Here is a 16,247-nt window from a genome sequence, read left to right as displayed (position 1 = left end):
GAGACGGAAAGAGGTATCCATTCGGGCTCTATCCTTTCTATCAAAGCAAAACTATACTAGCGCTTCATGAGATTTCAGAGTTCACGTCCAAGCCATGAAACCACATTATAGGTCAAGCTGCCTTGTCACCAGGGCCTTCCGGTAAGTTACTCAACTCTAAATTTTCTGAGACAGGGACAACACAAACCCATCTTAAAAGGAAATCTGCTCTACCGCAGTGGGGCTGCAGGGTGCAGTGAAAAATGGCATCGGGAGATGTGAATTCTGTGTGACGTGGGTAAGTCACTTAACCTCTCTGGACCTCAGTTCCATCATGTGCAAAACGAGGAGATTGGACCAGATCACCTTCAGGTGCAACTTCCCAGTCTGAAGGCTTTTGCCCTTCTACTCCACTCTACCTCAGTGTTCTAGTGAGACTTGGGTAGATATTCACTTTACCATTAATTGCAAGGGAGAACTTTTCAGTAAAACACAAATTCACAGAAAAAGAGCCAACCTATTAAAAAAAAAAAAAAGCAAAAAAAAAAAAAAAAAAAGCAGGCTGTAGTCAGTGTCTATGATGCTTCTTGAGAACCAATTCTTATGTTCCTGTTGACTCGTCTATAGGGACCCTGTGCTTTTAAAACAGATTTCCCCCATTCGTGCTTCTCCTTAAAATCAGGACATTTCAGGTTATGCTGGAACACCACTAGTGGCAGTTAAACACTTCTTAAAAACAATTTACCAGAAAAATATACATTTACTAACATTAATATATTAAGAATACCCCTCGCCATTGTAGTTATAAAAAACATTTGGAACTTATTACTTTTTTCTTCTTCATAAGATCCTCCAGAGCTGCTACTGTATCGAGATTCTAGTCTGTGATGTTGACGATTTAAGTGACTGTTTAGTCCACTGTAGATGTCTAGGTGCACATAGCTATGGGAATGATCATGGAGTTAGTCACAGTTCATGGAAAAATGGTATTTGTACTTTCGGTTTCACTTTCTACGTTTAAAAAAGAACACAGTACATCAACTATTAACAAAAGTTTACTGTGAAACACACAACACACACACGTTAATTTCCATCTTATAGTTCAAAAGCTTAATATTTAAAGTCAATTATTTCTACCTGAAGATTTTTCTTAAATGGGGTAGTAATGTTCTGATAAAGCCTATTTTATAAAGAAGACAGGCAGAGTGAATAGCCATTTAGGAAAGTCTAAAACTGTAAACAACACAAAAAGAGAGAACATACTCTACCTATTCATCCGTTAGAGCGCATAAAAGAATCTAGCAAGTCAGCATTTTAATGATGAAACAGGCAATGTGGAAAATTTCCAAAATGGAAATGTATTTCTTCACTAGAATTTTGAAATATACATTCTATGAAATATACATGCCAATGCAGAAGTTATCATTTATTCTGATAATCAGGCTCTGTCAAACCGAAAGGCTAATGAAGAACAAAGGGGTACTTACCTCTCTTCAATATTCTCTTTTATGGGCTTATTATCGGGATTGCCGTCTATGGGAGCTACCATTGTATTGCTACTGGAAGTAGTTCCTGCAATCAGAAATAAAACAGTATCTGTGAACTTAAAGCCTGGGATAACTCAGTAAGAACAAAAGATTTCAAAATTACAGATGTTAAAACTCCACTAAAATGAGAGCAACGTGATTTTTATAAAGGAATGTACTTGGGGCAGTTGGGTGGCTCAGTCAGTTGAGCATCTGACTTCGGCTCAGGTCACGATCTCCCAGTCCATGGGTTTGAGCCCCGCACTGGGCTGTGTGCTGACAGCACAAAGCCTGGAGCCTGCTTTGGATTCTGTGTCTCCCCCGGCCTCTCTCTGCCCCTCCCCCACTCTCACTCTGTGTCTCTCCCTCTCTCTCAAAAATAAACATCAAAAAAATTTTTTTTAAATAAAAAGGAACGTACTCATAACAACCAAGAGGGAAAGGAGACAGCAGCAACAAAGTTTTGGATGGTTGAAAACAAATGGACAGGAAGTAATTAAGCTTTAAGAAGGCTGAATCTTAAGCTGGTCGTGGGGTAAACCAAGAAGCTTCCATATCTATGCTGTTGAACCTCCAAAAGGTTCAGGAATTCATAGCTTTGAGTATCTCTGGGAGTACTCTGAAGGTGTTGCTAAAACGGCAGGCTTGGTTGAAAATCTATTTCAGAGGTTTTGGTCCCCAAAATCTATACCCCTTCCTCTTGTAACAGGGTGGCTCTCTCTCTACACTTCCAGAAATCTTTTCTGATAACAGGAAATCAAAGATTTCTGGACTAGGGCACATAATTACAGCTGAATGAATAAGAACTTTATTGAGAATAGGGGAATTGAGTGAAAATATACATCCTAAAATTTGAGATTGTATCCCTTGAAACCTTCTCACCCCATGGGGCTACCAGAAGGCTTAAAGACTATGCTGTGTGTATGTGTGTGTGTTATCTATGGATTAATGTATTTGTACACACATACACAGACAGCTCTACACCCTCTCCTTTAGGCAGATGACTAGTAGAGTTTTGTCTGGGGAATCTGATTAGTCATCCAAGAGAAGAGACCTATAGACACTTACATCAATGAAATCATCATACAACAAATGACAAAGTCAGTAAGTTCCATGTATACCTACAAAACATCCAATCAACTTAAAAAAATTTTTTTTAATGTTTATTATTTTTGAGAGAGAGACAGCATGAGCAAGGGAGGGGCAGAGAGAGAAGGAAACACAGAATCAGAAGAAGGCTCAGCACAGAGCCCAACATGGGGCTTGAACCCGTGAACTGTGAGATCATGACCTGAGCCGAAGTCAAATGCTCAACGGACTGAGCCACCCAGGTGCCCCCCAATCGACTTTTTAATATTCCACTCTTTATCAAAAGACAGATCTAGAATTGGTAGACTTTTGAGGAAAGCTTTTACTAAGACAAATCAAAACAGAACTATATAGATACAATAGGAACTTTTGCTGGGAGAAGAAAACTTCATCAGATAAGGAAGACAGTCCAACCATGAAACATGAATAAGGCGTTACTAAAAAAAAAAAAAAAAAAACGAAACAAAAAACGAAAGAATTAACTCTTCAGAATTAAAAATATTAAAAGCTTTCAATGGAAGTGTTATTAGAAATCCCTTAGAAAGTAGAACAAAAAGAGCTAAAAGAGCTAAGAGATGAAAATAGATGCCAGAAAATAAACTATAAAAGATTTCTAATTATACAGATGTTATTAACATGACAGAAACATTCAATATAAACCGAGTGACAAATAATTTCATGGAAATGTAATTTAAAATAGTCCCAGTATTATATTGATTTTAATGGAAGTTATTCCCTCAGGGACACAGTTTCTTCAACTTAAAATATTATAATAACTATACCTGTGTGTGTGTGTGTGTGTGTGTGTGTGTGTGTGTGTATGTGTGTGTATATATATATATATATATATATATATATATATATATATCACTTACATGACTGTATTATATATGCCCAAATAATTATAATATAAAATTACAGAATAATTCAACAAGTAAGCATTTTCTATATTTAACACACTAATTATATTCATTAAAAAATGCTTGTTGTAGAAGGGGAGGGTGTGCCTGGGTGGCTCAGTTGGTTAAGCATCCGACTCACGGTTTTGTCTCAGGTCATGATTTCGTGGTTCATGAGATCGAGCCCTGCACTGGGCTCTGTGCTGACAACGTGGAGCCTGTTTGGGATTCTCCCTCTCCCTCTCTTTCTGCCCCTCCCCTGCTTGTTCAGTCTCTCTCTCTCTCTCTCTCTGTCTCAAAATAAATAAATAAACTTAAAAAAAATGGTCGTTGTATCTATATTCCAGTTCCAAATACATATGTAAATACGTTTCCCTCTGTAATATTAAGAATTCTCACACTGTCGGGGTGCCTGGGTGGCGCAGTCGGTTAAGCGTCCGACTTCAGCCAGGTCACGATCTCGCGGTCCGTGAGTTTGAGCCCCACGTCGGGCTCTGGGCTGATGGCTCAGAGCCTGGAGCCTGTTTCCGATTCTGTGTCTCCCTCTCTCTCTGCCCCTCCCCGGTTCATGCTCTGTCTCTCTCTGTCCCAAAAATAAATAAACGTTGAAAAAAAAAAAGAATTCTCACACTGTCAAACTTCATCACTCATATGAAGATTTACAAAGTCTTGTCAAGTTAATTACCATACATGACTCATGTTTGCTTTTTTTTTTTTTTTCCTTAATTTTAGAGACAGCAAGTGGGGGGGGGGTGGACAGAGGGAGAAAAAGAGAGAGAGAGAGACAGAGACAGAGACAGAGACAGAGAGAGGGAGGGAGAGAGAGGAAATCCTAAGCAGGCTTCATGCCCAGCGTGCAGCCCGACGGGGGCGCTGTTATTTTCTCGATGATGTTTAAGGCAAATGCTTGCTAGGGTGAACAATTATGTGGAGCTTCTCTTTTGAGACCAAGTTACCAGTTTCAAATGGCTTCTCACCTGAGGTGACAGAAGGGATTTTGCAGCTGGAAGTGATGCGGTAATACGGGGGGTTATCCATGTGAGTGACCCCCGAGCTGACGGGGTCGGTCAGCTGCAGTTCCCGCACCAGCTCCTCCAGCAACTGCATCGTTTTGTCTCTACCTAAATAGACAATAACTTTCTTCACCTGTCACAAAAGAAATTGTGTGGAGAAGAAAAAGCCAAAGTTTTATTTCACAAATTGGTCTTGAAACACATTTTAACAGATAAGTTCGACTTTAAATAGTAGGTGAATAAGCACAACTTAAATCTGAACATCAATCAGCAATAGGGCATTAGTCAGCTTTCCAAACACAGTCCCCCCTCCCGGCCCAGTGTTATACTTATGACTGGATATTGTTTAATGGTTCCCACCGTATCTACGACATCACTATTTTTTTTTTTTTTTTTAAGAAAAGGAAAAGCTAATTGCTTTTCTGTAAATCAGTTTCTTTTTAATGGGAAGACTGCAATTAATAATATCATCCCAAATTTCCTGTTATTTTCAGTCAGTCAGACTTCAGACCCAGAATGGAGTTTTTATTCTGCTTTTCCTATGCTCCCTATCTAACCCTGCAGTACAGAGTAGTGATCCACTAGAACTGGACTCCAGACCGCACAGCCTGGACTGCAGTGTAGACACATACTAGCTATGCGATGGGACAGCTACTCTCAATTTTCTCTTCTGCAAAACGGGGCCAGGAGCACCCACTTCATATAGCTTGTTAGGATTACGTAAGATTTAATGAAGCATTTTAAATATGCCTAGCACAGAGTATGAGTTACATAAGTGAAAGCACAGGGTATGAGTCACATAAGTTCTGCGTGTTGGCAATATGCATTACTGAATCGCTTACTAACTGATTGGCCTCTTTTTCCCTTTGTACTTCAACCCTTGCAACTCAAAACATGTGGTCCGCCGGCATGGGCATCATCCCTGGGAGCTGCTAGAAATACAGAGTCTCGGGCTCCACCCTCCAAGTCAGAACTAGATGGCCCGGTGATTCATCTGCACACAGACAACTGAGAAACTCTGATTCACAGGAGCCCGGGTGCAAATCTTAAAACGTGTTTTATTATATCATACAAGAATCTTATAATGATTACCCATTGACTTACACACAGCTCTGTATCTCTCCAACCTGCTCTATTTGCTAATTCTCTGTTCCCAGGTTCGTCACCTCAGACCCTGCCAGGTGCCCTCCTGCCCCTGTGCCTTTAACCTGTCTGACCGTAAGGAACTCTCTCAATCCAGCCAAGTCTTCAAGCCCCAGCCCCGCCCCGACTCCACTGCCTTCTCCGCAAAGCTTTCCCAACCTCTCACAAACAGATCTGGGTTGGAATCCACTCTACTAAGTGACAGAGCTAAATGGCTGTGTGGCATTGGGGAAGTGACTCTTCTCTCTGCCCTGTTTTACTCACATGTAAAACTGCAGTAATCTTAGCAAACTCAGATCTATTCTGAGAATTAAATGAAACAATGTCGATGAGGTGCCTGTACCCTGCCTGGTCTATAATAAGTGATTAAGAAGAGATAATTAAGAAATTATCATTGTCATCAAAAAGTTCCTTTTAAGTTTCTGGCAAATGGTTATCCCCTGAATTTCATCTTGGCTTCTTGGGAGTTATAACTTCATGCCTGTTTCTTCTTCCAGCCCAATTCACTCATTCATCCATCCAATTTATGGGTGGTGTCTATGTGTCAGGCACTGTTCCAGGCTCTGGGAAGACAGCAATGAACCACACAGACAAAATTCCTGCTCTTGAGGAGAATCTACTGGACTGATGGAGGCAAAAGCAACGAGGCAAAGAGGTAAAATATATGTTTGATGATGAGAAGTGCTGGGAAAATCAAGCAAGCAGGGAAAGGAAAAAGAGAGTAGGGGTCGGGACAGGGCATCTGCAGTCTTGGACAGGATGACCAGCAAGGGCCTCAATGAGAATGGACATCTAAGGAAAGACCCGAAGGAGGTGAGGGAGTGAGCAATGTGGCTACGTAGGGAAAGTGCAGAGGCCCCAAGGTGGGAGTGCCAGAGAGCAGGGCAGCAAGGGTGTCAGCAGGGCCTGGGGCAGGGGGTCTGGGGGAGAACATGAGGAGATGAGCTCAGAGAGATACGTGAGACCCTGTAACCTTCTACTGCACACCCACCCTTCTCTGAGTGTTTCTCGATGAACGGCAATCCTGTGGCATGCCTTAAGAACGCTTTCAGTAACCAAGTTAACTCGGGAGATGTCAGGCGGAGCAAAGCTAGGAAATGGTTTGTGTAAAGTAGGACCTGGAAGAACTTTTACAGCAACATTCTGCAGAGCTGTTCTGCAGAGCTTTCCCCTCTAGAAGGTAAACACTGTGACATTCTTCCTCGCCTCTCTCGCATCATGCTTTCCCTTGCTCCTGGAAGCCGTCGGCACCCTTCTATAGGCCCTGAGCTCTCACTCACCGTTCTGCTCCCGTATCCAGCTCCTGCCTAGCAGAAAGTGCAAACATCCCCCATTCTGTGGTCTCCCTTCAATATCACTTCCTCTCGAGGATCATCTCCAGTCCTCTCAGAGAGCTGCGGTTCCCCGGTTATTCACGTTCAGTACTCTGCAATTTTCCTTTGTAGCCCTTATCAAGACCGTACTTTATCCACTTACTGACCCATTCATTAAATAAATTAGGTGAAAGTTCAAAGAATAAAATCTCCACCACCCACTGGATTGAAATGCCTGGAACCTCAAAGAGAACCTGGCAATATGCATTACTGAATCGCCTGTCATAAAGGCTAGAAGATACCGGCTGAATGAAGCAATGAATAAATGCATGCGCTATTTCCTGGCGGGGTCCTCACTGTGGCCCCCTGCTTTGCCTCTGCTGGTCTACTACTGCCCACACTCTGCTACAATAAGAAACCAGGCAAATATTATTAAGCACAACAGTTTTTTTTTTAATGAACCTGAATACATACGTAAGGCAAGAGGCTTGGTTCACTATTCACTCCGCAAATGCTGATCAGAAAGTGCAAAATTATTTTCAGGTTTTTTGGCCAGCCATCTGCAAGTGTGGTCCACACGTTCTCCACCTCCGACCAGGCCAGCTCATCACCATACTAGATGCAGGACACACAACACACACTTCAGTGACGACTGCTTGTTAAACACCAAACTTGTCAGAGCACGAAACATTAGAAAATGATGTTTTCATACACAGCTTGAATCTTTTCCATACTCCAGAGGAACAATCATTTCTTCCAACAAATACAAACATAAACATCATTAACCATATATGATTTTGTCTCCTCCCCCGAAAACCTATTTTATATCTAATGAGAAGTGCTTTGAATAAAGGAGTTTATAAAGCGTATCTGGTTATCACAGGATTGCCTAATCTTTCCCTCTATTTCTAACCTTTTTTACTCCTCTTAACTCAATAATCCTGTGCAGCAACTGCTAACACAAGCCCCATTTTACCTTTGCTGTCATGTACATTAGGTTGTTCAAAACCATCGCAGTGGCTTGTGGGGACCCCCAGCCTTCTCCTCGCAACCAGCGCCTGCTAGTCACCATAAGTTCTCGGTCTTTTAAGGAGTCGTCTTCCTCTTCATTGTGTCGCCTCGCTGTGGGCAAAGGTTTTAAATCTACCAACTCGATGTTGTTCATCCACGGTAACAGGTAGTGTAGCATTACTTGCCTCCCGGCAGGGTGAGCCGTCTGAATTCTCTGGCTTATCTCTGTAATTAAAAACAAGCCAAAAGAGGGAACCACCGGTATCATTTCAGTTTCTTCTGATTTGTAATTAATGTCCACGACTCATTCTTCGAGAAGAAGCAGCCAAGAATTTATTTTTTACTTTTAACAATTATGAGTGCTGTTTCTCCTGTTAATAAATTTCACCTCGATGACATCATAAAGAAAATTAACAACTAACAAAAATCAGATCCTACTTTTATATAAAATACTTTTGGTGGCTCTGACATATAAATGCTTATGCATTATTGGTGGCACTGGAAAATGGTGCGACCACTAGGGTAAACAGTATGGCAGCTCCTTGAAAAGTTAAAACTAGAACTACCATATTATCCAGCAATCCCACTTCTGTATATATATATCCAAAAGAACTGAAAGCAGGGTCTCAAAGAGATATTTGCATACCCACGTTCATAGCAGCACTATTCACAACAGTCAAGAGGTGAAAGCAATCCAAATGTCCTCTGACAAGTAGATGGATAAACAAAATATGTTATGTATATATACATATATGTGTATATATACACATATACACATATATGTATATATACACATATATACATACACACACACACCACACACACACACACACACACACACACACACACATATATATTCATTCTTGCAATGGAAGAATTCCTTCCTTAAAGAAGAAGGGAATTCTGTCGTGCCACAACATGAATGAACCTTGGGGTAATTATGCTAAGTGAAACAAAAACACAAATACTAAATAATTCTTTTTATAGGAGATATCTAAAATAATCAATTTCATAGAAATAGAAAGTACAATGGTGGTTAGCAGGAGGTAGGGAGTAGGGGCAAAAGGGAAGTTCTTTAGTGGCTATAGGGTTTCAGCTCGACAGGGTGAAAAATTTCTAGAGATCAATTTCACAACAATGTAAACATACCGAACACTACTGAACTATAAACATCTAAAATGATTCCTACGGTAAATTTTATGATGTCTTTTTACCTCAGTAAATACATACATGTAATTATAAGATAAAAGACAGTCTTTTTACATAGATTACTTTAAACTGACCCATGAAAAATCTCCATATTTTGCTTCTATATAGGGGAGACTCCTATGATGTACTTGTTACTTTCACATTCATCTCATTTAATGATGGTAATAAATCTGTGAGGTAGACAGAGTCTAAGTAATCTGCCTAAGTCAGAAATGTATCGAGTGCCAAAGGATTCAAACACAAGGTTGATTCCAAAGCCCATATGCCTTTATACACAGCTAAATTTCCAAAAGTCACTTTAAATAAACATCTTCTTTCTCCTTGGCCCCCCCTTTTGCCCACCAGGCCTTGGTAGTTATTTACTCATTAAAAGGAGTAAATATAGGGGCACCTGGGTGGCTCAGTAGGTTGGGCGTCTGACTTCAGCTCAGGTCATTGTATCAAAGTTATGGAGTTTGAGCTCCATATTGGGCTCTCTGCTGTCAGTGCAGAGCCTGCTTTGGATTCTCTCTCTCTCTCAAAAATAAATATTTTTTACAAAAGCAGCAAATACAGAAGTGTAGTGATTTGGAACTTGGCTCTGGAACTGCACACACATGGGTCTAAATCCCAGTTCTACCACAAGCAAGCTGCTTGGCCTAGGGCCAACCTGTCAACCTCTGATCCTCGATTCATTATTCTGTAAGAAGAGGGTGACAAAAGTAGATGCCTCATGGGATTACTGTGCACATTCAAAAGAGTGCCAATCAAGTGCTCAGTCCCATGCTTTCTGGTTTATAACCAGAACTATTCAGAAATTACAATAATCCTTCCTGTTAATACATTAATGTTAGTGCCTCCGGTATGAAATGAAAGCCCTGGAGCTCTCCAAGTAGTTGAAGGAAGAGGTCGGACTAGGGGAGAGGTGGTGTGTGTGGGAGCTGGGGCCACAGCAACAGCAATGGCCTCCCTCAGGGAGACAGGGTCTCTTGAGAAGGAGGCCTGGGATGGAACTCTGGGAACGCGATGACTTCAGATAGAAGAAAAGAATCCACCAAAAGTGACAGAAAAGGAATACCTCACAGTAGAAGGAAAACTAGGAAATATTAAATTTCTAGAAATCAAGAGAGGTCAGAATGTTAAAAAACGGAAGGTGACTGACATTAATTGCTGGGCAAAGTAGCAAACAGATTGAAGACCAGAAGCTAGTGATTAGATTCAGCAGTGGGAAAGCCTTCAATAAGTTTACAAAGAGGAAACTCAAGCCAACGGAGTCTTAAGGCTATTTATGAAGATGCATGAGGGTGGAGGGCATGAAAAAAGTGGATGCAGACACTCAAGGCAAGGTAAAGGGGCAGGACATGGGTTAGAGGTGGCTGTACAGGGGCGCCTGGGTGGCTCAGTTAGTTGAGCGTCTGACTTCGGCTCAGGTCATGATCTCGCGACTCATGAGTTCGAGCCCCGTGTCGGGCTCTGTGCTGGCAGCTCAGAGCCTGGAGCCTGCTTCTGCCTCTGTGTCTCCCTCTCTCTCTCTCTCTGCCCCTAACCCACTCGCTTTCTGTCTCTGTCTCTCTCAAAAATAAATAAACATTAAAAAAAAATTAATAAAGAAGAAGTGGGTGTATAGGAGGAAAGCGATGGGAAGAGCAAGGGTGGGAAGGGCCAGGGAGGGGACAACATTTAAAGATTTCCGCAAGCGGTCCAGAGAGAGGAAGGGGCGGGACCCTCAAATTTCAAAGTGGGCAAAGTTTACATTGACAGCTGTACTCTACAACCCCTAAGAAGCACTGTGCTCATCTTGCCTTGGAAACAATCAGAGTGAAAACTGCACTGAGTAGGTTGACAGGCTATATTTTGGTTTAGAATAAACCATTTTAAGCAAAACAGTTATAATTAACCAATCCTACTGACAAGGGCGTCTGATGACAGAACTGAAGGAAAAGGGACAAGGTGACTGAGCTGTGGGCATGGTCTACACTCATATCAGCTGCCATCCCAACCCATTTCTGAAGCTCTGATACTCCGCTGGACTGCTCTGCTCTCTGTGTAGGAGCCCTGAGAAGAAGGCCGGCAGCAGCATCAGTGGCCATGGCGGTCACTGCTTTGCACCGATGACCATGCACACGGATCCTGAAAGGGCTGTCAGGACTGCGGGAGTTACGGAAAAGGAAGGGCTCGGTCACTGCCATCTACCGGTACAAACCAAACAGGCAAACCACTTTAAGATTGAATGTTACAGGAATTTAAATAGTACCCCTCCCCCTCCCAAGTCAGGTCAGTGAGGGATGGGGAATATTTCCACTACTGGAATGGAGGCTGTGGAAAGATGCCCAAAGAAGGTGAAGGTCACCATGTCTGGACTAAATGAAAGAAAGGGTCCACAGGAGAACTTTCTAATCCCCTGGATGTCTGTTTTGGTGCCTGTCCAATTCTCAGACTAAAATAAGGTCTTGTTATAAGTGAAAGGTAGAAAAACCAGCTAAGTGTTTGGTGTTAAAATCAACTCTTTGGTGAAAATTCAAGAACTACAGGAGAACTTGCAATAGTGTCCACTGGGCAGAAGGTTAAACTAGATTTTAAACAAAAATTGTCCTAAAGCTGAGTCTTCACAGATCCAGATAGAGAGCACATCTTGCCTGACACATAGTCCCTCTGTTTTAGACGCTCACGGCGGGAATAGTTGTTGGCCCCAAGGAAAGGAAATTGAACCAGAAAGCAATGTGGGATCCTAAGCGATAGTTTTGCTTAAGGCACTGCAGGCCCTTTCCCTACGATTACAGGTTTTCCTTAAAGAAAGAAACCTGGATCCTTATCTCTGCCCGTTTTTATTATTAATGACAGACCAGTGCACGAGATAAGTTATATACTAGAAGACTCAGGAAGTTCTGCGTCTACCAAAGAAATGTTTTTATTTATTTCTATTTTCAAAGTATATTTCTTTATTTAATTTTTAAAATGTATTTATTTTGAGAGAAACAGAGACAATGCAAGTCAGGGAGGGGCAGAGAGGGGGAGAGAGAAAGAGGGAGAGGGAGGGGGAGAGGGAATCCCAAGCAGGCTCCATGCTGCCAGCACAGAGCCTGACACATGAAACCATAAGACCATGACCTGAGCCAAAACCAAGAGTCAGAAGCTTAACCAACTGAGCCACCCAGCTCCAGCTGTTTCTTTATTTTGAAAGCGAATGAGACAGAACACAGGAGGGGCAGACACAGAGGGAGACAGAGAGAATACCAAGCAGGTTCCATATTGCCAGTGCAGAACCCGATGTGGGGCTCAATCTCACGTACCACGAGATCACGATCCGAGCCGAAATCAAGTGTCAGTCACTTAACTGACTGAGCCACCCAGGCACCCCTATTTTTATTTATTTTTTAATGTTTATTTATTTTGAGAGAGAGAGGGAGAGAGAAAGAACGTGCGTGTATGCAAGGTGGGGAGGGACAGATACAGAGAATTCTAACCACACTCTGTGCTATCAGTGCAGAGCCCAACACAAGGCTCAATCTCACAAACTGTGAGATCATAAGATGAGCCAAAATCAAGAGTCAGAAGCTTAACTGACCGAGCCACACACAGGTGCCACAAGAAATATTTTAATTATTTTCTTTAAAGCTCATGTTTTTGAGAGAGAGAAAGGGTGCACATGCACACAAGCAGAGGAGGGTCAGAGAAAGAGGGAGAGAATCCCAAGCAGGCTCTGCACCATCAGCGGGCAGCCCGCTGTGGGGCTTAATCCCGGGAATTGCAAGGTTATGACCTGAGATGAAATCAAGAGTCTGATGCTTGGGGCGCCTGGGTGGCTCAGTCAGTTAAGCATCTGACTTCAGCTCAGGTCACGATCTCGTGGTTTGTGAATTCAAGCTCCATGTCAGGCTCTGTGCTGACAGCTCAGAGCCTGGAGCCTGCTTTGGATTTTGTGTTTCCCTCTCTCTCTGACCCTCCCCCCACTCACATTCTCTCTCTCTCTCTCTGTCTCCAAAATAAACATAAAAAAAAAAAAGTCTGATGCTCAACCGAGCCACCCAGGCACCCCCCCCAAACATGTTTTTAAATTGCATGTGAAGCCCCCTCTTTTTTTTTTTTTTTTTTTTTCCACTTTTTGCAAGGCAAAGAAGAAAGGAAGGCAAAGTGAGAAGCCTGGAAAGACTTCATTAATAAGAAATTTACATATCATGAGGGGATTAGTATTAAGAGTTCTTATTAAAGAAAAAACATTCTCTCACATAAAGGCATGTTTTATTTTAGGGGTATCTGGCTGGCTCAGTCAGAGGAGTGTGCGACTCTTGATCTCAGGGTCATGAGTTTGAGCTCCACATGTGGTGTACAGATAAATAAAGAAAACTTTAAAGACATGTTTTGTCTTGATTCAACCTCAAATTTCATATATGTAAAATGTCCTAAAAGTAGCTATTTAGAAACGATTCCTAACGAAAACCCACTAACCAGTTCAATGATCATACCTGAGAACATGGCAAGAGTTAGCTCAGGATAAGCCCTTGCTAACTCCTCGGATAACTGATAATACGAAACAGAATACAGGTGCGGCAGAGGAGACAGCTGGCTAAGTACTCCATCTGTTCTCTGAACTTCCAATTTGTGAGCATAGCGAAACATCTTCGGTTCCAGGATCTGCAGGAATGTAGAGTAAAGATTTCATGAGTCCTCTAAATTTCAGCTATAATCGAAAAATAAAATCTTCTCACAAGAATTATTCCAGCTTAAAAATAATATAGGTATGTATATTAAAAGTATTCCAGATGTTAATTTTTTTTTCTTTTTTCTTTTTTTAGCATTTATTTATTTTTGAGAGAGAGAGAGAGAGACAGAGCATGAGTGGGGGAGGGACAGAAAGAGGGGGAGACACAGAATCCGAAGCAGGCTCCAGGCTCTGAGCTGTCAGCACAGAGCCTGACACGAGGCTTGAACCCACAAGCCGTGAGATCATGACCTGAGCCGAAGTCAGATGCTTAACCGACTGAGCCACCCAGGCGCCCCAAGATGTTAATTTCTAATTCCTAGAAATGTTTGCAAAGGATCTGTAATTGTTTACAAGGCTTTATATTCCTTGAGCTTAATGCCAACAGTATGAGGCAGTAGCAGTCTGAAAATGACTTAAGCAACTCACTATACCATTACTTGAAGAAAATTTACCACTTCCCAGTTCAAAAACAGGATTATATGAAACATGTATAAGTGAAAAAAAATCTTCAAATAGATCTTGGTTACATACAGATCAAATAAGGAATATGATTTAAAAATTCTTTGGGGCGCCTGGGTGGCGCAGTCGGTTAAGCATCCGACTTCAGCCAGGTCACGATCTCGCGGTCCGTGAGTTCGAGCCCCGCGTCGGGCTCTGGGCTGATGGCTCAGAGCCTGGAGCCTGTTTCCGATTCTGTGTCTCCCTCTCTCTCTGCCCCTCCCCCGTTCATGCTCTGTCTCTCTCTGTCCCAAAAATAAATAAACGTTGAAAAAAAAAATTTAAAAAAAGAAAAATTCTTTAACATTACACTATATAGACCACTGAACTTTCTTCCTAATTAATTAAGACATTAGGGTGTAATTCCCGAGATGGTCACCACCACCATCAATACCACTTTAAGCCCTCTGGAAAAATCAGCATCTAATTGAATCTCATTCTTGGTTAAAAGTGAAAAATCTCACCCTATTAACAATTAGATATTGTATGATGATGGAATATCCATGCTTGGGAAGTAAACTTTCTATGTTATTTTTCTTGGTCTAATAAAGAAAAATTATACAAGGTCATCAAAGAAGAGCTAATTACTTTTTACTTCATTCTCAAAAAATCATTTGGCTCACATTATTCTTATCTGGCAGGTCCTGACCACTCAATTTGTGTAAGGACTTGCACACATATAGGCACATACAGGTGCATGTGTGGGAGTATGTATGTGACCCCTTTGTAATACACTTCTGAACAGTCTGTATTATTTGTAGACTTAAGTGGCCCATATTATCTTTGTCTTCTATTTGTAATGATAATCAGGAATTGATACCATGTCTCCCCACTGAAAATAAAGCTGAATATTTATAGACTTTCAAGGCAAGAATAGATAGCAATGCTTCATGAAATCCTCAATAAGAAATATTTTAACTATGGGTGCCTGGGTGGCTCAGCTGGTTAAGCATCGGACTCTTGATCTCCGCTCCAGCCCTGTGTTGGGCTCTGCGTGGACAGTGTGGAGCCTGCTCGAGATTCTCTCTCTCCTTCTCTCTCTGCCCGTCCCCTGCTTGCACTCTTTCTCTCTCAAAAATAAATAAATAAACTTAAAAAATATTTTAACTAACATTTGCTTACATACCTGTAAAAGTTGCATAGCAACCTCATAGATGCTTCGAGAAGAATCAGCTGCTTTAAACAGGATCAGATTCAGGAGCATCACTGTATCACACTGATAATCCCTAGGGACAAATTTTACATGTTAGGTAAATGTTTAGAGGCTTTCATACCGTTAATAAATATGATACGCAAAGGGCAGAGCTGCAGACATGCAGCTTTTAAAGCAATGAAATGACTAGGGGTTTGTTTTTAAGGCAAAAGGTACAATAGATGCATGGTGATCGTTATTCTTATTTTGGTTACATTTCATTAGAGCTCAGGGAAGCAAAACACTGGTTTCTTAGTATTTTTCTTTTAAAAAAAAAAAGCTAAATAAAATATGGAAGCCAGTTTCTAGCGTACCTGTTCTGGAATACATTAGCTATGGCTTTAAAGCAGCCAGCTGCCACTCTCTTGGAACCAGTGTAACATCGGTCCACAGCCCAGTACATCAGGTTGCTCTGATCCGGGTTCAGCTCCAGCAGTAATGTAACTGCTTCACAGCCCAACTGATGAACCTAAGGAAAGGCCACAAGATTGCCCGGGAGAAAGAAATTTATATAACTACTTCCCCATATTTTTATTCAAATAACACAGTATATATATTTATTGTATTTAAGCACAAATCTCAGTCTCCTTTTGTTCAACCTCTTCTCATTTTATTTAGCCAAAAGGAAACAAATGACATGGATAAACTATACATTTTTCCACAAGACTCTGCGTAGTACAATTGTCTCCTCCAG

The 16,247-nt window shown here is 41.5% G+C and overlaps 1 protein-coding gene across 11 annotated transcripts in view; it reads right to left on the bottom strand.

Annotated features, from left to right (window-relative positions):
* The window catches only part of FRYL (FRY like transcription coactivator), a 272,775-nt gene that overhangs the window by 60,902 nt on the left and 195,626 nt on the right, over positions 1-16,247 (bottom strand). For all 11 annotated transcript variants that reach the window (XM_045474132.1, XM_045474131.1, XM_045474133.1 and 8 more), the window contains 8 exons: positions 15,868-16,022; positions 15,488-15,587; positions 13,625-13,793; positions 7,939-8,198; positions 7,437-7,577; positions 4,471-4,639; positions 1,467-1,551; positions 809-921 (listed from right to left, as the gene is read on the bottom strand). In XM_045474132.1, the coding sequence (XP_045330088.1) occupies positions 809-921; positions 1,467-1,551; positions 4,471-4,639; positions 7,437-7,577; positions 7,939-8,198; positions 13,625-13,793; positions 15,488-15,587; positions 15,868-16,022 (1,192 nt within the window). The remainder of the gene's footprint in view (positions 1-808; positions 922-1,466; positions 1,552-4,470; positions 4,640-7,436; positions 7,578-7,938; positions 8,199-13,624; positions 13,794-15,487; positions 15,588-15,867; positions 16,023-16,247) is intronic.

This window comes from Leopardus geoffroyi, chromosome B1 (genome assembly GCF_018350155.1).
Source record: "Leopardus geoffroyi isolate Oge1 chromosome B1, O.geoffroyi_Oge1_pat1.0, whole genome shotgun sequence".
Taxonomy (NCBI): domain Eukaryota; kingdom Metazoa; phylum Chordata; class Mammalia; order Carnivora; family Felidae; genus Leopardus; species Leopardus geoffroyi.
The sequence above is the reverse complement of the archived record's forward strand: the minus strand, read 5'-3'. Positions and strand labels throughout refer to the sequence as shown.